The following is a 26689-nucleotide window of genomic DNA, read 5'->3' on the forward strand; positions in this document are numbered from 1 at the left end:
TGCTTAGAGCCTGTGTTGGACAAGTAAACAATGTCAGAAATAATGGCAGGACTACAAACGAGGCGTTTGAAGCAGGTGTTTTCAGTTGGATAGATCAACTCCCTTTTGGCGTAGACTATGTGCTTTGCGGATTGTTTACATGCAGAGATAGCTACAGAGTATGACACACTAAAGGAAAGGTAAAATAATAAAAAGCATAATAGTTCTCCTTTAAATGTTGAGCAAGCAAGCTCATTGGCTGCAGATCATCTTGCATGTAGTGATGATGTAATTGTAACAGATTGCACTAAGGGCACTAATCAGTTTCATGACTGAACACATTTTGCACATTCTGCCTAATATCTTCTGTAATTCTCAGAAGAAAGTAATACAGGCCTAAATGTACATGAGGGTGAATTAATGCAAGGTTTTAATTTTTGGGGAGAAGTATTCCTTTAAACTAAGATGTTTAAAGTCTCTGTTGTTTTAAATGGATTTTAAAATGAAATAATATTAGCCCTTTAGAGTAAAAGTGCTGATCCGGGCTTAGTTCCTTGTTGTTTTGTATTTTACGTAGACTGGTTTTAAAAAATGATTTTAGATAAACATTTTAAAATGATTTTAGAGACAATGATTTTATTTTAACATTTTCAACTTGTTTGTAAATGTTAAAATATTTCTGGAAACATAATGGTTACATCCCAGATGTCCTAAGACTGAAAGGTAAAGCCTATGCGAGTTTGCAGAATGTGCTACCAATTATAGCCACAAGAGGTCCTCTTATCTGTGGAAATCTGATGTTATGATAATTCTTATAAACAGAAACCATAATGGACTGAAACTGTTTTAATGTGATGTGCTATATAAAGTGTTTAATAATAACTAGATAATATTTAAAACAAGAAACCTCTCTCTGACATTATGATAATGGTTTCAGGGATTATTTAAATCAGTTTTGAACTGACTTTTATTGTTTTGATTAACTAATTGATTCATTAATTTTCATTTATTTAAAATGTAAAAGGTTGTTAATGAGTGTTGTTTTTTAAGCAGATAATTATTACATGATGCTGCTGGTTATGTAAAAATGATTTACGTTTTTTGTCGGAGAAAAATAGCACATTAATTCTTCCTGTATTGTAATCATAAAGATGTGTGTTCTTCAAGGGCACACTAATGTATATGTATTTTTTGTATGTCCTTGGAAATAAAATACTTTGAAGTATACATTTTCATAATTGTTCAAATATATCACCCTCATCAATAACCAAATCATGGTGTTATTTTTATTTATTTTCTAAAATTCAAATGTGTAATTCATTTGGAAATGCAGAGTACTGCAGATTTTTACTCTCTTAATCTCCTTGTCTTGTTTAATAGGATTACATTCATATGACATACAATTAAATCCACACAAATCATACAAATAAATAAATATCTAAATATGTGAGAGATCAATTGTGCCTACAAAAATATTTTACTATAATGGTACGTTTATATTTGACCATATAGATGCGCTAATATATAAGCAAATTTCAGGAATGTTTATATTTTAAAGAGTTAGTTCACCCAAAAATAAAAATTCTGTCATCATTTACTCACCCTCAAGTTGTTCCAAACCTGTATGAATTCAATTATTCTGCTGAACTCAAAAAAAGAAGATATTTTGAAGAATGTCGGTAACCAAACAGTTGATGAGCCCCATTGACTTCCATATTTTTCCCCCATACTATGGAAGCATAGACTGTAAAAAAATTAGTATGGAAGTCAATATAGTGGTGCAGGTATGACATCAGAACTCGGTAGTCTAATTCGCCGCTGGTTCCTTCGAGATGGGGTTTTATAATGGGGATTTTCAAAATAGCCTCTGGTAAAATAAAGCTATAACTTGACGATACTTTATTTTGACTTTTTATTCTACAATGTAAATTACACACGGTACGATACCGCAGCGAAAATACAAATTTTGAGGCAGTTAATGAACATTTTAAAAAAGTAACTAATAAGACAGCTTGGGGTGTAGTGTGTGCAGTGTATGTTGTAGAACAAAACGTCAAAGTATCGCCAAGTTATGTTTACCACAGGCTTTATTTTACTCATAAATTGAAAAACCCCATTATAAAACCCCATATATACTACTATGGAAGTCATTGGGCCCATCAACTGTTTGGTTACTAACATTCTTCAAAATATCTTATTTTATGTTCAGCAGAATTAAAAATTATTGAGCACATTTACATCACCATTAAATCACTCTCATGATCACTATTATGACATAGCAAACCACTATCATCAAACCATTATCTCCAATGGACAAAATCTTGCCCTACATTTTTTCTTGTTCGAGAAGCCATTTGACATCATGGATAAACGTCACAATAAGAAAAAAATAAATATTGCAATTTCCATTTCAATATAGGCTATGGATATTTTAAATGAATATCATTCTTATATAGGCCTACTTAGAATAATCATTAACTGTCAGTTTGAGGAGACCCGATTTCGAGGGAGGATCCGTTTTGTCATGACACAGGCTTTTCCCAATTATGTCATGTGACGTCACGTCCCTAAAACGCAGTTTGAACAGGTGTGGTGCACTAGCGTTAACGCAAATATCACGCGTCTGGCGTTTTAAACAAGATTTTAATATAGTTTTAGAAATGTTTCGATGTTTTGACTTTTCAACATCCCTGCAGGTAAGTTAAATATTGAGTTACACTATAAAAAAAAAGGAAATGCTGTAGTAGTTCATGTAGAGTTGTCGTTTGATCTCGTATAGGCTTGTCTAGCGGCTGTGCAGAAGTGTGTGAATCCGAGGGATGAAGAGAAAAGATACTGCAATCAGAATGTTCGAAAAGAGCGCGAGCTGCACGTGCACAAAGTCCTTATACTGGGTAACTATAACGCAATGCAAGCACAATCGAATATATCACAACTGCCAAAATCAAACTTTAGAAATGACGGGTGCTTGTATTCTGCAGGTGCACAATGCGTGTGGGCATGTGGTAAACTAGTGTATAGACAGGTGCATCTCAATAAATTAGAATGTCATGGTTCATTTATTTCAGTAATTCAATTCAGATTGTGAAACTCGTGTATTAAATAAATTCCTTGCACACAGACTGAAGTACTTTAAGTTTTTGGTTCTTTTAATTGTGGTGATTTTGGCTCACATTTAATAAAAACCCACTATCGATAAATTAGAATACTATGTATAATAGTATGTTCATTTCTATGCACTCAATACTTGGTTGGGCCTCCTTTTGCATGAATTACTGCATCAATGCAGCGTGGCATGGAGGCAATCAGCCTGTGGCACTGCTCAGGTGTAATTGAAGCCCAGGTTGCTTTGATAGCGGCCTTCAGGTCATTTGCATTGTTGGGTCTGGTGTCTCTCATCTTCCTCTTGACAATACCCTATAGATTCTCTATGGGGTTCAGGTCAGGCGAGTTTGCTGGCCAATCAAGTACAGTAACACCATGGTCATTGAACCACCTTTTGGTACCTTTGGCAGTGTGGGCAGGTGCCAAATCCTGCTGGAAAATGAAATCAGCATCTCCATAAAGCTTGTCAGCAGAAGGAAGCATGAAGTGCTTTAAAATTTCCTGGTAGATGGCTGCGTTGACTGTGGCCTTCAGAAAACACAGTGGACCAACACCAGCAGATGACATGGCAGCCCAAATCATCACTGACTGTGGAAACTTCACACTGGACTTCAAGCAACATGGTTTCTGTGCCTCTCCACTCTTCCTCCAGACCAGGGGTAGGCAAGTTCGGTCCTAGAGAGCCGTTGTCCTGCAGAGTTTAGCTCCAACCCTGAAAAAAAACCTTCAGCTGCCTATAGCCTTAGTAATCCTGAAGAGCTTGATTAGCTTGTTCAGGTGTGTTTGATTAAGGTTGGAGCTAAACTCGGCAGGACAGCAGCTCTCTAGGACCGAACTTGCCTACCCCTGCTCCAGACTCTGGGACCTTGTTTTCCAAATGAAATGCAAAATTTACTTTCATCTGAAAAGAGGACTTTGGACCACTGAGCAACAGTCCAGTTCTTTTTCTCCTTAGCCCAGGTAAGACGCTTCTGATGTTGTCTTTGTTTCAGAAGTGGCTTGGTACGTGGAATGTGACAGTTGTAGCCCATTTCCTGAAGACGTCTGTGTGCGGTGGCTCTTGATGCACTAACTCCAGCTTCAGTCCACTCCTTTTGAAGCTCTCCTAAGTTCTTAAATCGGCTACGCCTGACAATCTTCTCAAGCCTGCGGCCATTCCTTTCACTTGTACACCTTTTCCTACCACACTTTTTCCTTCCAGTCAACTTTCCATGAATATGCTTTGGCACAGCACTCTGCGAACAGCCAGCTCTTTCAGCAATGACCCTCTGTAGCTTACCCTCATTGTAGAGGCACTTGATGATCGTTTTCTGGACAACTGTCAAGTCAGCAGACTTCCCCATGACTGCTGTTGGGATTACTGACCTAAACCCAGTATTTATACCCTGAGAACAGTAATTTAATAAAACTTGAAATTAAATATTCTAATAATTTGAGATACTGATTTTTTTTATTTTATTTTGATGAGCAGCAAGCTGTAATCATCAAAATGAAAACAAAAAAGTCTGGAAATATTTTACTTTGTCTAATAAATCTAGTTTTACTTTTTGAATAAAATTACAGAAAAAAAATAACTTTTTCATGATATTCTAATTTATTGAGATGCACATGTATGTAAGATAAAATCAAAACTAACTCTCAATTTTAAAATATGAATTATTTTCTACTCTTCTCAAACGACAGGATTTATAATTGGAGAATCGTGATGTTCTCCTCGACACGCCCCTTAAAGTCACCATGAAATCAAAATTGACAATTCTTATTTTTTTACAGAATGTTGCAGCGTTTATTATAAATAATTTATCCGTGCACAATTATTATTATTTTTCTTAAATTCTTATTCCCTCGTAATCTTTAATCAAAAACATTAACCTCTCCCTAGAATCGGCATCTGTTCTCTTTGTGACGTAGGTCTCGGCAGAGGGGGGGCTACATTTCTTCCACAACTGACTGCAAACTGGCAACTTCCTACGATCCAATCAATTCCCGACTACAAAAGCCTGCTCTACATTTTTTGTAGCTGTTTCACTCGAATATACGTCATGATAGGGAAGAAAAATCTATCGCAACTTATGATTCACGCCAACTTTAACATGTCATTGTCGTGTGTAATCAAGGAGGTGTGTTCTGATGAACATGTCTGTCCATCAATCACAAGAGCGATACTGCTTTTGGATAACGATGTCGATAATGACTCAGAGTCACAGAAAGGGCCAGATATTTAGCATAAATATCTCGTATCTCATAAATATCTTAGCATATCTCACAGGCATCGGTGAAGCATCAGCGCTTATCTCAGATTGCATCTTTGATAATACACACTGTGATTGTCACTCATGTGAACGAGTACCAATTTTCCTCAGATTTCGGGCATTTGACTGTGATTTCCACAAAACTAACAGCGAGTGAAAATCAGGGCTAGGGATGCTCTGATTGAGCACCATTTTTTGAAAGGTTTTCTATCAAATGAGACCATGAACTTGTTATAAGCCATTACTTTTAAGTATGCCACTTAGATGTGAAGTCAGTAAAATATCTTCAGGCTGATCATGATTGCAAGAAATCGTGACAAGATATTTGGTATCGCTGCAAAAATCTTGATCAGAACATCCCTAATCAGGGGTAAAATCGTGCATTTTGTACCCAGCATAAGACTCACTCAAACGTTGTTCTGTCAGTGGATGTAAAGAAACTGCACCTCAAAAACTTTCCATAGCCCTCCTAAATATCCAAGCATTAGAAATGCGTGGCTGAAGTTTGTTTAATGACGTGCATGAGCAACTGAAAGATAACAATTTTGTTTGTTCACATTTCACAATTTTTTTTTATCCTCAACATGCTGCCTTTTTTTTTTTTTTTTTTCAAAAAATTCTTTTATTGAAAGATACGGCAAGCACTTTGTCTACACTGGACGCGCCAAAGCGAACATTCCAAATCCATTTGTCCTTCGCGACAGAACTAAGTAGCTTGAGCGCTTAGAGTACATCAGAAATAGAGCCAGGCATCAGTTTACTGTTGGAGATTTGTCATGTGTCGCCTCTTGCTGCATCTAGTGTAGACAGCATCGTCGGTTATAATGGGTTCTATTGTCTTCTCGCATTGCGCCGCTCGCATCCGGCGTAGACACGGTGTTACAGTGTGTTTATAATTAACGTCAAACCTATTTTTGCCCTTTTTTAATGCTATTAAGACAAGAAGCTTATTACTGTTTGTGTTGCTAAAAATCAGTACATACCCAGCTAACAGGGAACATTCTCATAACTTTGGCTAACGTTCTGGCAAGGTTCACACAAACAAATGTTCTTCCAGTAATGTTAATAGTCTGTCCAAAATTATCTGTGGCCTGTTGCACAAAGCTGGTTTCAGTTGCTACCCAGGTAAGTTTGAGATTAGTTTGAGTAAACTCTGTTTTTTTAGGCTCAAGAAGGTGGATTGGTTTTTAGCGGTGTTCATCACCGCGGTAACTTACGCTACATGGCTAATCTGCTCCAGAGCAGGTTTTATTCTGGGTTAGAGATGGCAAACCCAAACTGGACCAATCAGCTGTAGGTAAAGTGATATGTATCTGATGCAATAAAGCCACTCCCTCTGTATCTCCCACTCCAGATTAAAACAGTTTAGAGTGAAAGAAATTTAGAGATAAAATTATAATACAGAGATAAAAGAATAGTCTATTTATAGTCTAAATAAATATAGTGTGACCCGACTAAATGAAAATTTTTTTATACTTATGCTGATTTATCTAATGTCTTGGACTGTTATTTGTTGACCCGTTATTCATATACTGCTGTGCTCTGCAATGTTTTTTTCCAAACACATTCTGTAGGTACTCCAGAGAGCGGCAAAAGCACATTAGTCAAACAGATGAAGATTATCTACAGCCATGGCTTTAACAAACAAGAACTCCTCAGCTTCAAGGTGCAGTGCTATTTTATTTGGATGACCGTTGTGAGACTTGGCATTATAGCCGGCCAATGATAAATGCCAAAATTGGCATGTTCACAGGTTTCCATCAGGTACTTGTGGTAATGGTTATTTCTTCACCTGATAGTTGTGTAAAACTCAACACTAAAAGAACTAAACATAGTCCTTTTTTCTGTTGCATATATTGCATCTTCCTTGGAGGCATATAACTGAAAAACATAGACATGCATCATATATTTATTTGTTGTCTGACAGCAAACAGCATAGATTCAGTACTTCAAGATACTTCAATATTTCATTTGTCAGGCATTTTTTTTCTGTGAGGGGCAACTGTGACTTTAAAAAATAATGAAAAAATTATATATATGAATACAAATCAATAGTAAAAAATATAAATGATGTATAATTAAATTGATTCTGCCTAACAGTGACACCACCAGATAATATTTCGAGCCCCTAAAGCTTGCAGTGAATATGAGGGCCATTAGAGCATGAAACATGAATTTATATGTTTGACACATGCTACTTTTCATAACACATATTACATTCATAAACATTTTTCAGAGGACATATAAATTAGAAAGTAAGGCTGTGTTTTGAGCCCTACTTCATCCTGATATTGATTTATATTATCTTGGCAAAAAGAAAAACACTTGTTAAACAAGTAACAAACACAGCAACTTCATAAGCAACATTTGATAACAAACATAACTTTAGCATTTGTGCTATCCTTAGCAATGTAAAAACATAACAGCATGTGTAATTTAGTTTTTTAGATTGAGTATAACAACCATATTTTGTGCTTTACTGGAAGGTATACTTGTATGATAATAAGATTCATAAACAGTACTGGACTATGCTGTAAGTTCAAATACTTCATTTGTATTTAAGTTTAATTGTTTTCTTCCTATTGTACAGCCTGCTGTGTTGGATAATCTGCTGACATCTATGAAGTTTGTGCTGCATGGCATGGGAATGCTGCGCATTAATCTGTCTAACAAAAAGAACAAGGTCGGACATACAGACTATTCTATCCATAATTGGTCATTATGATTATAGCAGCTCTATTAGACTCAAATACTGTATTGTCTCATTAATATCTCACCACTATCTGTATATCTCCAAACAAAAATATTGTAGAAGAATAGTGCAAGAATATTATATAGAATATTATAAAAAGAAGCAACAATATTATCGCCAAGGTAATATAGGTAGGTTCAGGCATCTACCATGACCTTTGACAATGGGTAAGCATCAAAAGATTAATACACATTATTGAACAATGTGCCCAAAACTAATTATATGTGCGAATTAAGCTGCAAACATGTTATTGACTAAATATGATCCATTTTCCAATTTAAGTAACATTATTTTTTTATCTTATGACCTGGCCATATTGAAAAGTTTTGACAACCACAGATTGATTGATATTGTTTCCTATATTCTTTAGTCCCATGCGCGTGCCATTCTCTCATGTGAGTGTTGCATGGGAGAGGATATGGAACTACTGCCATTTGTGGCTCATGCGTTCTGCAGACTGTGGGGGGATCTGGGCGTCAGGGCGGCAGTGGCCAGAGGCCATGAGTTCCAGCTCAATGATTCTGCTCTGTAGTGAGTATTACCACCTCTTTGCCTTTGTATCGATGCATAATGGGGCTTTAGTTGGATTAGAATGTTAGAACTGTTTCCAGTAATTTGCTTCCCTGACATTTACTGACACAACTTTGTGATTTCCACCTCATTAAAGGGATGCTCCACCCAAAAATAAAACGTCTCTTTGTTTTACTCACCCTCTTGCTGTCCCAGATGCATTTGACTTGTGGAACATAAACTGAGATTTTTAGAAAAATTAACCATCTCTGTGAGTCCATATAATGCAAGTGGATGAGTCAGCAAATGGCATAAAACTGAAGACAGATTTATCAGCTGGAGTCATGTGTTTTTTTTGTTTGTTTTTTTTGTTTTGTTTTTTAAGCGATAACTTCGAAGGCCCCTTTCACTTGCATTACTATATGTGGATTCTTCAAAAAATCTCTGCTTGTGTTCCACAGAAGACAGTCATATACATCTGGGACTGCTTGAGGGTGAATAAATGATAATTTTTTCATTTATAGCTGAAGTATACCTTTAAGTGTGTTTAACTGCTGGTGGATGTCCTGCAAAACAGAAGTGGTTTGGATAAACTGGGTAAAATGACATGCATGTCACCATGTGGTCTCTTAGTGTTTATGGTTAAATCTTTTTGAACAATTTCAGAAGTGACATGTAGCAAGTTGAATCTTTCAGTCTTGTTGAAGCCATCTGCACCCCTCATTCTTTGTGTGACAATCCCTTATACTATGGTTACTATGACATTTTTGTCCTTAACATTTGTGTGTAAGACTAATTTTTTACGCATCTCATTCCAAGCCTACCCATCCAGAGTATAATTTTAAGAGCTAGCAACAGAGGCTTGAGCCACTGTTATGCAGAATAATGCTGTTATTCATAGTTTTCCATGTGATGTCATCACACCCTTTGGGGAACACCCACCTAGAGGGCAAAACAAAGCTTTCATCCATTGCCTGCCAGTTTTTTTTATTTTATTTTTTTTATTTTTTTTTTTATTAGGTTTGTAGTAAAATAATAAAAGAACAAATTCAATATACACCTTATTGATTATAATGCATACTATGTACAGGCAAGCAGAAGAACCTTGAACCTAAATGCAACATGCAGTTTCTCGTTAATAATTTTCCATAGGAAAAACATTATAATGAAAACTCTTAACCATCTAGTGCAGTGCGTTCATATTCCTGACAGGCTATGCTGCAGTTCTATAGATAGTTTGCTCTTAAGGCCAGTCACATGACTGAAAGATTGCTTAAGCATGTGTGAAGTACCTGTGAGTCTGTGTGTTTCTCAACAGTGTATGGCAACAGCATCTCTACTAATAGTGAAGCTGTAAGTTCAGCTTAACCAAAAACCGGGACATCTTTACTGAGAAATGTCATGTAGTTTTGCAGATGCAAAACTTTTATTGATAAAGTCTGTATTTTGTGTGTGTGTGCGTTTGAATGGGAGAGAGCGGGAGAAGGATAGAGCACTTTCCAAAATCATGAAATGTAATTTCTTGGGTGAAACATGGAAATAATTTGAAATAACCTTTAAAATAACTGATATGAACCTAATTCCTGGAACTATTTTAGCTGAGCATTTACTGGAAAATAATTACACACTGTCATGGAAAGTACTATGGTACCTTCGGGGTAATTCCCGTCCCGAATATAATACAATATAATACTTCAGTATCTCGAGGTAGTTCCCTTCTCGAATACATCTAATACATTTCCAATACTTCAAGGTAATTCCCCTCCCGAAGTAAGGTGACGCCATCCCATCAAGAAGCTATGTTTTTTCCCCCTTTGTGTCATGTGCCACATATCTAGTTTCATTGAGAGCATAAGTCGTATCATCGCACCAAACTACATCCCCAGTGAAACGGATGTTCTCAGAGTTCGAGTGAGGACCCATGGTGTCGTTGAAACCCAGTTCAGAGTCAACAACTCACTCTACAGGTAAACATTTCTACAATATGATCTTAACTGAAAATGTTTGAGATACTACATTCATATTTAAAATTGCCCTTCCAATGTTAGAACCAAACATACAACCTTGTTGGAGAGGCCTTCTCTCTCTAAACATTTCATTGTTCGCTTGCAAAGAACAAGATGAGAAACAAAGACCTTTTTCCATATTCTGCCCTGTAGGATTCAGTGGTTCAAATCACCACCAGCCAGAGATGCACTGCCAGACTGTTCCCGCACGCATGTTTAAACTAAATCTACTTGTGGAATATTGGAATAATCTTCTGGGGTCTCATTTATAAAACTGTGCGTAGGATCCCTACTAAAAGTGTACGTACGCGCAAAAGCTAGATTCTGCGTACGCACAAAAAAAATCAGATTTATAAAACCATGCGTACGCCAGAACCTGCGCACAAATCCCTTTATAAATCCCAGTCAGCGGAAGATTGTGCGTACGTGCATCTCCACCCTGTCTCCTCCCCGAAATCACCATATATGGAGCTTATGACGCCTAGTTTTACTATGCATAACCTCATCTGCATATCATTTCCATACATGTTCCCATCCACGTGACATTCATGGTTAACACCGTCAAAGGTACAAGACATTGGAAAATATTAGATATGGACTATAAATGCAATTTGTGCCACACATTATATTGATAAAGATCATCCAATATCCTCTTTGTTTTAGAATAAATATATCAAAATATCCATAAAAACAAAATTGTATAAAATACTTCAGATAAAGGTTTTAGAATAGAGTTGATTCATTCATTTCCACTGGCCAGATAGTATTTTAATAGTTTAAACAATTCAAATCAAATTTATGCAGTTTTGCTGATAAGGTGAACATATCTTTTAGGAAGTTTATAGGCTATTTTTAGTGGAAACAGATCGGCCTACCTATTTATTGCAGTGTAAATACAATTGTCTGAAACGGCGCGTCACTGACAAAGTATTTTAAAAAGAAAACATGCAAATCTTACCGTTTTCCTCAAATGATATCCTTCAAATAGTAATTGTTTGAAGATCCTTCACACGACTTCAACACCTCCTGCAGCTGTGGTTGTACAGTAAGATATTATTGGACCTATTCAAACTGGACAACGGACCGTTCGACCACCGAATCCAGCAGTGTCTTCCATAATATCTAAGTTAAGTGTGCATCACTGATCGTCATTCTCGAAAATATTTTGTCATAACATCTGCAGTTTAGTTTAAAGAGGAATTATTGTGCTTCCAGCGCTCCTCGCTGTCATTAAAACAGCGTGTCACTGGAAAAGTGATCGAAAGTAGCACATCTACTATCTCAATTCATATCACTTTTGTCTCCAGAATGTGCATACGCACAGCTCAAAGTTTGCTTAAAGGTGCGCACATTCTCCCGTCAAGTTTGTTTTTATAGATCACAACCTTTGCGTGGGAACTGGCGTACGCACGTTTCCATCCCCGTTTTGTGCGTACGCGCACTTTATAAATGAGACCCCTGATGATTTTTGAAATCTCACTTCTCTCATCTGGTCTGGTCTGATCTGGTCAAATTGAATATAGACTTGTTGTAGGACTTTGCCTTCAAACATTCAGTTCACCCCAAAATTCTCTTTATTTACTATTTTTTTTACTTTCATTACTGACTAACAACAGATGATGTTTAGCAGAATGTTGATGTTGCTTATTTCCATACAGTGAAAGTATGCAGTGACCAGGGCCTGTTAGCTCCAAAGAGGACACAAAAAAAAAACATAAAATCATCAACATCAAAATTGACTCATGCGCTCTATTCCAACTCTTCTGTGCTAGTCAAATGATAGCTTTTTGAGAGGAACAGGCTGTTGTATTGTATAAAACATAGTTGGCTTTGACCTGAGTGGAAGACAGCTTATTTTATATATAGGATCTTATTGTGAGTTTTTCTCAAAGGGATTATTTGTTCATCTGTGTTGTCACGTGATGTCGATACAAATTATGAAGATAAATACGGTCATTCATCTTATGCTTTTAAGTTATTTTACCATAATGCCTTTCCTGCTCTTATTGCATGTTATTGGGGTGAAATAACTATTATATGAATAATTTCTATATAAATAATCTTTTGTCTATAGGCTGTACGATGTTGGTGGCCAGCGTTCAGAAAGAAAGAAGTGGTACAGTTATTTTGACAATGTCCAGGCAGTGCTGTTTATGGTGGCTCTTAGTGGGTACGATCAAAACCTTGAAACAAATCATTCCACGGTGAGTGTCATGATTGATCTTCAGAGTCCTGGGGCTGTGTGTTGCAGAAACAGTTTAACTCTAGTCTTTTCAAAACCCCAGATGATTTCAGTTAGAAGATCCTCTTGTCGGAAAAGTTTGTGTAACATGGCTCCACAGGATTTAGTTAAGATCTGACAAATTGAATGGAATGAGTATCTATAGACCCTAACTGAAATGGCCATGGTTGCTAACAGATAAAGTAGGGTTAAAAAGCTAGGCTCTGTCTGGTGTTCAGGGTCGGGTTGCACCAGTCATTCGTAAGTTCTTACTTAAATTGAAACTTAAGTCCACTCTAGAGGCTTAGTAACTACTAGCTAGTTTGTAACAAATTCTGCACTTAATTTGGTTGCACCATTTGTTCTTGAAAAAACATTCAGAAACTATTTGAAATTAATAGTAATAAATATTAATACAAAAAACTGACAATTATACATTGATTGATTTTTATTTGATATTGTAGCAAATTAAATCAAAGGGGAAATATTAATAATTATTCATAACTCAATATTATTTATTAATTATGATTAATCATGAATATGTAAATATGTAAAATATTAATCAGATTTACTGGATATAGCTACATTAATCTTAATATTACCATCAAATAACCTGTTGTCCAGGGAACACTTAGTGTTGATTGTTTAATAATTCTAAGAAATGTTCATTTCCAGGTTATGGAAAAATAACATTCTTATTGCACCGTGCTACTTAGAGTTCGGGTCTATATCACTTAAGAGGCAATTCATTAGCAGATGGAGTCAGAACCAAACATGTATTGTGCACAATCTTTATTAACTAACTCACAAACACATAACATAACATAACATATAACATAACATATAACATAACATATAACATAACATATAACATAACATATAACATAACATATAACATAACATAACATAACATAACATAACATAACATAAAGTCGAAGACACTCTGGAAAGGACTCATCAGTTTATTTTAGCAATAGCAAAGGTAAGTTTTACAAATCAATACTAAATCGCTGTTCAGCATTAAAATGTACGATACTTGCAATGTGCCCTTAGGCTGAGGAGCGTCGGATCTGCAGGTTTAGGATAAATCTTGAGGTTATCGTCTGAAGTTGTTGCCAGTCTGTTGGGTGATGAGCACATGGCTGGGTGTTGTAGGCCGGGGGCCTACCAGCCTTGCGGGCCGGGCCTAGAGAGGCCGGCCGCAAGGAGACCTGTTCGGTTGTCCAGAAGCAAGGAAGAAGAGAGGGAGTGGCATGGTTCGCTGGCTTTTAACCTCTGGTCAAAGTCCAACCTCTTAGGAATGATGGGGGCCAATGAAGATGTTGTATTTCCGGGTGACAACACACCCCCCTTGACAGGGCTTTTATGACCAAGTAGATTAACAAGCTGAGTCTTTGGATAAGAACTATTAAAGAGTCTTGTAATACTCCTGTGTTGCACAGGTATGGACATACCGCATACACAAGTATTTAAATCATCCCAATACGAACGCATAGACACTAAACATGGCATGATTGAAGTTACCTTAAATGCATCATAAAACATACACATACATACGTGAATACAATGATTGTAATACAGCAACGGTAATAATGGATACCATTTCCTGGGAAGGATTCATTTATAGCACAGTCTGTCTATACATTAATGCCACAGAGTCTGTGTTCTGTGTGGAAAATGCAGGAAGATGCAGATTTTCTGTGTCTCTTCTCTGCTCTCCATGCGGCAGCCACATTCCTCGGCGCAATAAACTTGTAACTGAGAGCTTCCCGGGGGATGGGGACAGACCCCAGAGTGAGCTTAAAACTATTGGTTAATTAACCAATAATTGTGTCTGATTTGCCTCAGTCATTACAATATGCTCACAGACCAATAAACAGAGGTTTACCATTTAGATCAGGTTCAAAGATCTGCTAAAAAGTCATTTAAATTGGTATGGTAAAACATGAGCTGATTGATGCAATTCAAACTGCATTTAAATAACTTACATAGGTTTACAAGCAGCTCAGAATCATACATGTATGCTTAATATAAATACATACAACCTTTAATATAAAGTTTTTAAACTTAAGTTTTTTGTCAATTCATATAATTATATGAATATATTATAAATAATTAGAATTCATGTAATTAAATAATCAGCAGCAACAGTCTCTATAATTCTTTCGCTCTGAACTGCTTTAATTTGCAGCAAGAGATACAGGGGAGTGGATTAACTCCATCAGATACATGTCACTTTACTCACAGCTGATTGGTCCAATTTTGGTTTGCGATCCTCTAAACCAGAATAAAACCAGTTGCACTTTATTTTACAGTATGTGTACTTACAGTGTACTTACCTAGGAAAATACTGGGTAATATGAGAACTACAGGGGTAACGGTTAGGTTTAGGGGTAGGTTCAGGGTTAGTACCTAGTTATTACCTATTTATTGCAATTACTGTAAGAAGATCATTGTATATATGGGGAACAGGACTGTAAAATAAAGTGCTACCATAAAACCTGCTCCAGAGCAGGTTAGCTGTGTAGCGCAAGTTACCATGTTACCACCTTCATGAGCCCCAAAAACTAGAGGCTGCATCAGAAATCGCATAGTAGGCGAAAAACGGTATGTGACAAAAATAAAGTATGTCTGAAATCACAGTACTCATAAAAGAGTAGGCAAAAAGTACCAGGATAACCCACTTCTGGCGAGATTCTGAAGTGTGTGTTCAATGGGCACTTTACTATCTCATGAGGCCACGAAAAAGGATTTATGAATGGAGGTAAAGTAATGCAACTGACGCTGGTAGATCACATGATAATGACAGCATGGTGGATGTAGTACGTCTGGATTACATTAATATTATATAAAACATACTTTTTTTTAGCCGTTGTGAAGTAATTACTTAAGTACCCACTCGAGAGTATGCAATTTCGGACACAGCCAGAGTTTGCTCAGATGTACCCGAGTAGCAACTGAAACCAGCTTCATGCAACAGGCCTTCCATAAATATTTATGTTTCTACTAAGTTTAATGGTGCAACGCAAAAATACTTAGTATGCCTATGTTAACTGCATGCCCCTTTATATCTTAGCCAGGCCAACCCTAACTTGCGCACAGCTGGTGCAACCGGCCCTTGCTGTATTTGACTCTAGTTGCTCTACGGACTGTACATGGTTTAAGGCCTTTATTTTCAGTTATTTCACTTTTCATAAACCTCCGTTTGCATGAATGTTTGTTCATAAGCCTACTTTTTTCTGTGCTTTAATAATTATCTCTGTAACTTTATCACTTTCTTACAACAGAACCGTCTCTGTGAAAGCCTGGAGTGCTTCAGCTCCACATGTAACAGTGCTTTTTTCAAAGGAGCTTCACTGGTGAGCTGCACTTCAGGCCCTACAGTATAAAACCTGTGCATATCTGACATTAGGGATTTCACTCTATACTGTGAAAAAGTCTTCTTTTTTTTAACCCTGGTTCAGGCAAAACTTCAGGGTGAATGTGATTTAGGGCATTTGAGTTCAGTTATAGAATGCGGATGTCACTCCTGTAAATAACTAAACTGGGTGTGAACATAACCGTATTAAGAACTCAAATACTGGATTGACATCCGTATTCGGTTTCTGTGTGAACGCGGCCATTTCTGTGTTTGTCCACTCAGTGTTAAGTTTGTATATACTGTATGCAATAATTGTTTTCGAACAGGTTTTCCCAAACACTTTTGTCATCGGTCAGATAAACAGACCCATTCTCAAACGAGTCTAATTGAACTCTATGAGATTTGCCATGGAGAATGTGTCAGAGTTCTCTTCAGATGATACACAAGCACTGACCTCTTTACAACCATCTGTACCACTTCTGTTATACAATCTATATCCATTTGTTCATGCACTTAAAGTATTAAGAATCATGTTGATCATCTAGTATTTTTCATAAATAATGGAAACTTTCTTCTGCATTGAGACAAAGCAGTGATGAGGAATTGAATGGCTTCAGATGTTTTTCATTTTCTAGAACTCTGCTTTTGAATTCTTTTTCAGGTTTTATTTATGAACAAAATTGATTTGTTTGGTGAGAAAATACTGTATTCTGGGAGACATCTGCGACTTTATCAGCCAGACTTCAAAGGTACACCACACAATCTGGTAACTGTATTTTTCTGTAATTATTCGCACCTAACATTAAAGTTTTAATATATTTTTATTTTGTAATACTTTCACATTGAATCTCCAAAATAATGTAGAAACAACATAAAGACGGTATATTTTAAATATTTGTTGAATGGCATCTTTTTACTAGCACTATGAATGAAGGCCATTATCACTGATACCAGTACTGATGCTGATGTCTCTGTTAAATGTTTCTTTCCTGCTCAATTTTACCCATTAATTATAGCCATTCATATAATGTAATTATAACTGAAAGCTATTTTTTTTTTTAACATTTAATAGGCTTTAAAGTATATAACTTTAATTTAAGTGAACTTAAAACAATCTTCACATAAACCCATTATAATAAATGTCACATGGAACTGTGCCTTTAATATATCAGTGCTTAACGTGAAAGGTTTTTCTACTGGCCCCGTTGGGCCGGTTCAGATTTTTACCTGTACTGTTAAAATGGACAAAAAAGTAATTGTTTTCATTGTTTTTGACCCATGTAACCATGAAAAAAGTGCTTTAAGATTTTCAGGTAGGCCTCTGTCTGACAGGTAAATATACAGAAATCTAATCATTTCTGTATCTGCAGTTAAAAAACACGGCACAGTCTTCACTTAATTATAAATTGAATACAGATTAATTCTTGTTAAAGCTACAAAAGTGATTGTCGAGACCAGTGAGTGTTTTTCTCTTTGTCTTTTGTTGTTTGAGTAATTATTAGGCTGCTATCACTTTAAGAGCTAATGCATATGATACAGATCTGACACGCATCCTATTTTCTCACTTCTCTTTACATTCAACACTTAACTCATTTAAGACTCTGTTTATGACGGGCATTTCGACATAATTTTGTGTGTTTTGTCCGTTGAAGCATGAAAGAGAACTCGATGCGATGCTGGCACACTGTCTGAAGCGGCATTCTGTGCATTTCGGGTGTTTGTCCACAGAGAGACACTTCACAGATAGCACTCCAGTACAGATTTGAGTTCCTTTTTGGCGTCTTATAGCACTTGAATGAATGACAATGTGATCATATAATGTAATGCAATCAAAGGATGCCAGAAAAAATGGAATCTGTGTTAATTGCGTTAAATATTTTTAACGTGTTAAACTGAAATAATGAATTGCATGCGTTAACGCGTTAATTTTCTCGATAATTAAAGGTAAATGCTACTCTTCTGCAAGTGCTGTGTGTTTGAGTCGCTTATAATTTGCATTTGGGAATGCAATATGTGCCAACCATCTTCCCAAATTTATAATGAGATTCGTTTATAAATCTGTTGAAGAATCGTTAAGGTCTTCCTGCGGTTTCCAGCCAAAATAAAACTTAATGGTTTAACGTTTGAAAGCAAAGATATTAGGACAACCATAAATGTTAATATTTTAATTTTATTGTTCTGCAAAATAACACATAATGGTAATGATGATTATTAAGTATAGTAGTAATAATTCTATTAATACTTATATTATAATTTGTATCATTTCAGTACAACTGTTTATAACAAATCCAGACACTATTCTCTAGTCTGATATTAGATGTTTTTAAGGCAGGGCTTTGCAATGGGTCAAATGGTTCCTTATTTAGCTCAGTGTGTACTGCATACTTTATGTACTACTAGTATAAAAACACACAAAACACAGAATAGCATCATTGTCTGTTGCAACTTCAGTAAAACTTCAGTATGATATTCAGTAAAATTTGAAATTATTCAGAAACTGATGTGTTTCTCTGTTTGGGGATGCAGGTCCTGACCATGATGTGAGTTGTGCTGCTCAATATGTGACAGATCTGTTTGTGGCATGTGCCGCCGCCTCAGGCAAGATGGTGTACCCTCACTTCACCAATGCCACAGACCCCTCCAGCGTACATGACGCCTTTCAGTTCACCATCAGCACTATTGTGAAGCACAACCTTCAAACTGTCTCACTACTTTAACTTTTTTAGCACATTTTTATTTGTTATGGTGTCTGTTGTAAACAAAATTGCTTATTTTTAATTGATTTTGAAAACCATATTTTAAAGCAATAAATATTTTAAGATTTTAATTGACATCTTTGATTTGTTTACCTGCAAATAAGTGGATATGCTCAAAACAAGACAGAGTATTTGTAATTGCACTTTGTAGTTGTCAAACATTAATGGAACATGTTCATAGTAATGTGATGAAACTGCATATGTGATTACCTGTATGAGCTTGACTTCATACAGTACATCTACTACTACAGACAGAGTCTGTACACAGTCTAACTGAAGATCACACTAGCCCCACACTGAAAAAGCTGCTATCCTGGATAAACTCTCAGCTCTGCAGCAAATAGGCTACAGAGAGAAAAACACTAATAAGATATGATAATTGTGCTGTAATGCAGATTATAAATATTGCTTGATATTGTAACCTTAGTCAGGAAGAAGCTGTGGTAGGATCAGGATGCCTTATGGTTTGTTTTGCAGAAGCTGACAATTTGATACTTTGTGTATAAAAATTAGATTTCTAAGTAGGGCTAATAGATTAACATTTTTAACTGTGATTAAATTGCACCCTTTTTGTGCGATTAATTGCACACTGAAATAAGCATACACCAGTCACCGTCTTTAACACATTAATTTTGTCATCCTTGCTATATCTAACATAGTAAAATATCAGATTGAAGGATGTTTCTTACAAAATTGTATTTTCTGCAAGATTTGTTTTGAGGTAAGGTGTCTTTCTAATAAGGACACTGGGAGACTCCAAAAGGACACCAGCTAACCAAATGATGTAAGGAGTCCATATAGTTCTTAAATTTACGCACCCAAAGCTCCCAAGAAAAAAAAAAAATACAGTAAAAACTTTTTAGATTTCACAGTATATTTCATCTGTACAGTGCAACAGCAAAGAGCTTGTTTACATTTTAGACAAGTTATAAAATTTTAATTTTTAGGTGAACTACCCCTTTAACACGTACAGTATGTGCTCTTGGGGTCGTGAGGACCCTCTGGATTAAAATAATAATAATAATAATAATAATGTTCCTTTCATCTAAATGGCATGAGACTTGATGACTTTGTGGACATTTTCTATCCTCAATCTCATGTCGTTCCAAACCGTAAGACCTTCATTCATCTTCAGAACACAAATTAAGATATTTTTTGGTGAAATCCAAGAGGATATTTTTTTTTATCCCCAGTACAAAGCAATGTAATTTCCATCATTCAAGGTCCAAAAAGTAGGGAAGGGGAGGGGGGTGATACATTTAATATTCTTTACCTTGACCTAAATGGAAAAAAAAAAAAAAAACTGAGGGGGGTGTGGGGTTATTTTCTAAAGGCCCTGTACATATACTGTAGTTCTTTCTGGATAATCATTTATAAAATATAATAGTCAAGTTTATTAAGATATCAGCTTCATCTCATGATTTCTGAATGATCATATTTCCATGGATTTTATTGGCTTGTAGTTTCGGATAAGCGGATACACATGAAACTCACGCCCATTTTTCACGAAACGAAAGTTCAGAGATGTTTAAGTGCCTAGCTTTTCCTCAGTAGCTTCACTGTGTGAACATATTGACGCGACCAGATCTGACCAGAGCTGTGTTGTGAGTGTCAAATATACGATGACATGCCGTGACATGTGTGCTCATCTGTGACAACTCACACCTGCACTATAGGTAAGACACAAACCTGGGGTCCGCTTGTCTTTACAATCCGTGTTTGTTTAGCGTTAGCATGTCACATGAGGAAGCGTTCAGACTGCGAGTTTGTCTGAATCGGCCATTAATATCATACATCATATCGTCTCTACTGCTAAAATAACACTCGCACAGTCTATTTATTCTTTTAAATAAACTTGCCTAAGCTGAATTCTGGTTAGCTTGCTTGTGAATTTAAGTATTACGTTATCGTGTTTATTACGGGCTGTGTGTTGTGCAGTTTTACTGATATAATGTTAATACTGGCTTATTATGCAAAGACCGTGATGTTAAGCTGTCAACAGAGATGTGAGACGTGTAAGTTTTGTGTTGTTTAAAATAGATTAGAAGATGGTTGTGAAATGCAGGTTCGCCATTCAGACACGTCATACTGACGTTAAATAATATAACGTAAAAGGAATGGTATATGTAAATATTACATTTCTACACATATATCCAACTATGCTTCATGATTAAACTCGTAATGTCTACAAATTATTATAGTTTCATTTTATGCTCGGTTTCTTCTTGCTCGCAATACTTTTAGTTTAGAGTGAATTGAGCGACAGCGGCTTCTATCGGAGGACTTGTCAATATTGTAGAGCAGGGGTTCCCAACTACATTCTTGGAGGCCCCCCCCCAACACTGCATGTTTTCCATGTCTGTGTGTAATCAAACACACCTGATTCAGATCATCAGCTCATTAGTAGAGACTCCAAGACCTGAAATAGGTGTGTCAGACAAAGGAGAGATACAAAATATGCTGTGTTGGGTGGCCTCTAGGAACGTGGTTGGGAACCGCTGATGTAGAGGACCTGCCTGCAAAATGCACAAAGTGCTTTTATTCATTAATTTATATATTAATTTACGTTGAATTTATGTGTTATCTATTAGTTCATATCTGCTTTAATTTATGTATTTTTATTCGTTGTTTTGATTATTTTTCTGTTGTGTAAGTGTAATTTTCACGGAAGTCATAAAAGACGGGCTTTTCCAGAGATTTCACTCAGGAGGCACAACAAGGTGAAGCAACATGTGGCTTGGAGTGGCTTCTTGCTTTTATAAAATTACATAGCTGTTGGTTGTTAATGTTTGCCAAGCAACATATAATAAAAATCTCAGTTCAAATGATTGATACATTGATGATATTCAGGTCTGTCACAGGTGTGTTTGTGTGTGTGTGTTTGTGTGTGTGTGTGTGTGTTTGTTTGTTTGTTTGTGTGTGTGTGTGTGTGTGTGTGTGTGTGTGTGTGTGTGTGTGTGTGTGTGTGTGTGTGTGTGTGCGCGCACGCACGCGCACATATCGCACCGGCTTGACTCATCCAAACAGAATGTAGAGCCGGAAATATGTGTTTGCAAAATGCTTTTCCAGTTAAAGAATGGCAGTGCACAGTATGTATGTACTGTATTGTAGCAAATATACAGGTGCATCTCAATAAATTAGAATATCATGAAAAAGTATTTTTTTCTGTAATTTAATTAAAAAAGTAAAACTTAAATATGTTCTAGATTACAGCTTGCTGCTCATCAAAATAATAAAAAAATCAGTATCTCAAATTATTAGAATATTTAATTTCAAGTTCTATTAAATTACCATTCTCAGGGTATAAATCCCAACAGCAGTCATGGGGAAGTCTGCTGACTTGACAGTTGTCCAGAAAACGATCATCAAGACCCTCTACAGTGAGGGTAAGCCACAGAGGGTCATTGCTGAAAGAGCTGGCTGTTCACAGAGTGCTGTGCCAAAGCATATTCATGGAAAGTTGACTGGAAGGAAATCAATTAAACAAATTATTCAGCATATCATAGCTTTTATAGAAAGGATTCAGATATATATTCAGATATTAAATTAATTTTTTTATTAAATTAAGTTACTCAGTTTCATGTAACTAGTTACTCCCCAACATGTCATGGTTGCTGATTGAGTTTCTAGATGATGAACTTTAAATTATAAGCAAATGGAAATTGAAAGCAATATGGAGTTCTGAGAAATCATGTGACCTCTTGTTTGTGATCATTATGTTATTGAAAAGTGGGCAAATCCACTTATAGCCCTCATACTTTTGCTCTTTGCAGACATCACCTCAGAATGAAGTGTCTTAAATGCAATCATTTGTCTTTGGAAAAGGCACCCAAATTCTGCAGTGAGTGTGGCTATAAGCTGTCGTCCAAGTCATGTGACACAGTACCAGGTAGGTGCTTGACATCACATTTCTTTGTTTCATTTATTTCTTACAATGAATTATTTCCTTATTTTCAATGATTATTTTTATTCACTTATTTGTGGTCTGTAACTGTGTGGCATTCACTATATTAGGGGTCGGCAAACTTTTTATCATGAAGTGCCCCCACCCCAAAGTATAAGTACACATAACCATATTTTAAAAGTTCATAATGGCTTAATTCAAAGAATAACACATTTTGCAGTTGATGCTCAAACATTACTTGATCAATCACAAACTTGCTTATTTGTTGAGGAATGATTAGCTCAATGTAGATCTGTATGCTGGTGCGAGGTACATTTTACAACCAATAATATAAAACCTCATTGGTTCTGTGTGTCAGATAAATTAATGAAAAAAATAAAATGTGATGTTACTGGTGTGAAATCACATATTATTTGTACTCGAGATGAACAATGTTTAAATTTGATTTGAGAATGAATAACCACTTAAATGGGCAAATTTGCATTCTGCTGCACAATTTGAGTTTTCCTTTGCATACTGTACAACAGTCAGTTTTAAACAGAAAAAGCGACACATTTCAGTTTTCGTTGACTGCATTTTACTGTTATAATGAGGCTGCAAAGTCAGATTAGCAATGCTAGAACTGATTTGTTTTTAGCTCTTATTTATGTATGTGTGCCATATGCATACTCTTATTTTGTGTACTTAACGTTAATAGCATTATATAAGTCTCTTTGGAATATAAGTCAGCACATTTTAGATGATTAAAAAACACGACTTAAAATACGCAAAGTCCTTTTTGGAGCTTGAAACTGGAAACTCAAAATATGGTGCATTTTATTTAGTTGAATTTTCAGAAATGTGCTTTAGAAATGCAAAACATTTGGATGGAAACAGAACAAGACACTTTTCATCTTTCAGTGAATTCCAGATAAATGAAATCTGCCCTACATTTTTGTTTTCTTGTTGAACATCCAGTTCCACTTAGAGATACTTGACATTACAGAGTCAAAATGAGTTGAGAATGATGTTTCATGTTGACTTTAAGTCATTACTGTGGCTTAATGATGTTGATATGCCAGTTATTTACTACACATTTTTAACAGATCCGATTTCTTCCTTTAAGGAATGACAGTGTGGACAGTCAGTCCTAAAGATAGGATTTGAAGCTAGAATTAAGTTCAGTGTGAATGAATGAATCCTTCGTAAGAGGTTATCAGTAGTTTTTGTCAGGGTGTGTGTGTCTGCTGTGTGACCTTTGTTTTTGTGTTTATCAGCCAAGCCACAAGAAGAGTCTCAAACATCCTCAAACATTCCACATGGCACCGATGCAGAAATGACTGATATCGGACCTGAGTCAGAAGCTCTGGATTGCCAGAATTCCAGTGTCTCTCCGAAGCGTCCAAATGAAGATACCTGCCCTAACCCAAAGAAAAAGGTGCTGGACATGAAAATCAGCTTTAACAATTAAGTACCCCTGGATTAAGTTTTTAAAATGTTTCTTATTATGAAATTCTGTTTTAATTCCTATTTTATAATGCATATTTTTATTCATCCCGCTTCTACAGAAAAGAAAAAAAAAGAAGAAAAAATCGAGTGTTGTAGAGGGGCCTTTGTCTCTGACCTCTGAACTCTCTGATATATCTCTGACTGATAAAGAGGAGAAAATGGAGGACCAGTCTTCTGACAGTGATGATTCCAACTGCACTTTAGATGACATGCCCAAACTAGCTCAATCATCCACTCATCTGAGCCCACAAGTTAATGAAACCGCTGGGCCAACACAGCTCGATGTCTCTGCTTTACCCACAGATGCTGGTAAAGGACAGTCGGATAGTAGCAAGGAGAGCTGTGTAGCGCCTGGAGTGACTCAAAAGCTGATCATTACCAGCACTGCCACAGCTTCTCCACCAGTGTCAGTGGGAGCAGAACAGCAGACTGAGAAAGCCAAAGTTGAATGTAAGAAAAAAGGCCAGAAGAGCATGTCCAGAGGAGCACAAACTACTCTCAATCAGAATGCTAATGTGGACCAGAATTCAAACATAAAGAGCAGCACAGGCAATCAAATGGAGACAGATCATCAGGATGTGGAACAACAGGAGAACCGCAGCTCCGGTGGAGATTCATCTGTGAAGGTTGAGCAGAGTGAGACGCAGCAGTCTGCTCGTTCTGACCAGAAGAAAACAGAATCTGAGAAACACGATGAAAGCGGCAATACTGAAACCAATAAAGACATTCAGCATGTTTCATCTTCTAAAACCAAAAAGTATGCCAAAGCCTTTGATAAATTTTTAATAAATACTGCTGCTTCTTTAAGTAGTTTTTTTTAATGCCTTTTTTTATTGAAATGTCAAATAATACTGTGTACTTTGACTTTGAAAAATTACAGAAATCAGAAGGATGAAGCACAGAAATCATCACAGGAGAAGCAGCAGTCTGCTTGTTCTGACCAGAAGAAAACAGAAGCTGAGAAACACAATGAAAGTGGGGAAACCGAAACCAATAAAGACGTTCAGCATGTTTCATCTCCTAAAACCAAAAAGTATGTATTTTGATAAATGCTTCTTCTTCCCATTTTTAAAGTAGGTTAATTAAAATGACAAATAATAATATATACTTTCACTTTAAAAAAATTACAGAAATCAGAAGGATGAACCACAGAAATCATCACAGGAAATGGTATTTGGCCCACAGAGCAAATCCAAGGTAAACAAAAATTAAATATATATTTATATTGAAATTATAAATAAAAAAAATATTGTTAATAATGTAAACAAATAATGAATCTTATTATTCTGATTTTGTTTTGCATTTTCTGAAATTTCACTCTCTCTCTTTCTCTCTCATCTCCCTATCTATCTATCTATCTATCTATCTATATATATATATATATATATATATATATATATATATATATATATATATATATATATATATATATATATATATATATATATATATATATATATATATATATATATATAATATAATATAATATATATATATATATTACATCTATAAATGCATAAATCAAGCCCAAATCTTGTCCGATATATTGGTCTTCCGATATCCAATCCGATATATTGGTCTTTTACTGGAAACTACAAACATGGAGTTAAGTTAATACATTTAGTGTTTATTTTGCATTAAGAAGAATCATGGTTCCAGTGGAGCTTCAGCAGTAAAGGTTGAGCAGAGTGAGAAGCAGCAGTCTGCTCATGGGAAGAAAGATTCTACTGCAGACCAGAAAGGCAAAGAAAGTGGTGATACAGAAAGTCAGTGTGTTGCGCTCCCAAAAAGGTAGGTTTTCATAGCACCTAAGGTAAAAAATAAATAAATAAACAATTCCCCCTGGATTATTATCTCATTAATATTTTTAAATTGCAGAAATCCAGCATCAACTCAACATATAAGTTCTAGAGACAAACTCACCATTTACTTTCATGCAGTCCTGTCGAAAGACTTCAAGTTTAACCCAGAGGAGGATTATATTTTTGTAAGGGCTGGTAGTCACATTGGTAACTGGGAAAAAGATCTTGTTGAACTGTCTGTGTCACGGTAAGTAAAGATTTTCTGGGCCAGCTTTTGATTATTCATTACTATTTCCATTTATTTAAGAATAATTTGATTTCAGGAATCTTGGAGAGCATGGATTTCTTGTTGAAGGGAAGTTTGTTTGCAAAAAAACTGACGCTGAAGCTGTGTCCATTCCCTACAAGTATGTTGTGTATAAAGCAAAAAAAAAGCAGAAGTTTGAATTACAATATGAATACATCTATAAACTGGATTCGAATGAAACCACCAACAGATGTCTGTTTGTCAAATCACATCTCCTAAATGATGAAGGTAGGTGAAGCTCATCAG

At 36.0% G+C, this 26689-nt stretch overlaps 2 protein-coding genes across 6 annotated transcripts in view; both read left to right on the forward strand.

Moving 5' to 3' along the window:
- The first annotated feature begins 2463 nt into the window (after positions 1-2463).
- Positions 2464-19013, forward strand: LOC125268581 (guanine nucleotide-binding protein G(o) subunit alpha-like). 2 transcript variants are annotated; one of them, XM_048190889.1, is made up of 10 exons: positions 2464-2675; positions 2759-2873; positions 6911-7002; positions 7927-8019; positions 8459-8619; positions 10485-10565; positions 12679-12808; positions 16113-16184; positions 16848-16935; positions 18713-19013. In XM_048190889.1, the coding sequence occupies exons 1-10, from the start codon at positions 2526-2528 to the stop codon at positions 18901-18903; spliced, it is 1173 nt and encodes a 390-aa protein (XP_048046846.1). In that variant the 5' UTR covers positions 2464-2525; the 3' UTR covers positions 18904-19013. The 2 variants fall into 2 exon arrangements, with proteins under 2 accessions (XP_048046846.1, XP_048046838.1); XM_048190881.1 differs by having other exon boundaries at positions 2466-2675; positions 10437-10565.
- A 1423-nt stretch (positions 19014-20436) lies between these two features.
- Positions 20437-26689, forward strand: part of rnf213a (ring finger protein 213a) — a 62974-nt gene continuing 56721 nt past the window's right edge. Inside the window, exons 1-9 of one of the 4 annotated variants that reach the window (XM_048190901.1) lie at positions 20437-20618; positions 22716-22831; positions 24103-24263; positions 24394-25091; positions 25215-25367; positions 25465-25531; positions 25977-26125; positions 26213-26383; positions 26460-26671. In XM_048190901.1, coding sequence (XP_048046858.1) covers positions 22729-22831; positions 24103-24263; positions 24394-25091; positions 25215-25367; positions 25465-25531; positions 25977-26125; positions 26213-26383; positions 26460-26671 — 1714 coding nt within the window. In that variant the 5' untranslated portion in view covers positions 20437-20618; positions 22716-22728. The remainder of the gene's footprint in view (positions 20619-22715; positions 22832-24102; positions 24264-24393; positions 25092-25214; positions 25368-25464; positions 25532-25976; positions 26126-26212; positions 26384-26459; positions 26672-26689) is intronic. The other 3 variants (XM_048190909.1, XM_048190918.1, XM_048190925.1) reach the window with 3 other exon arrangements.

This window comes from Megalobrama amblycephala, linkage group LG1 (genome assembly GCF_018812025.1).
Source record: "Megalobrama amblycephala isolate DHTTF-2021 linkage group LG1, ASM1881202v1, whole genome shotgun sequence".
Lineage (NCBI taxonomy): Eukaryota > Metazoa > Chordata > Actinopteri > Cypriniformes > Xenocyprididae > Megalobrama > Megalobrama amblycephala.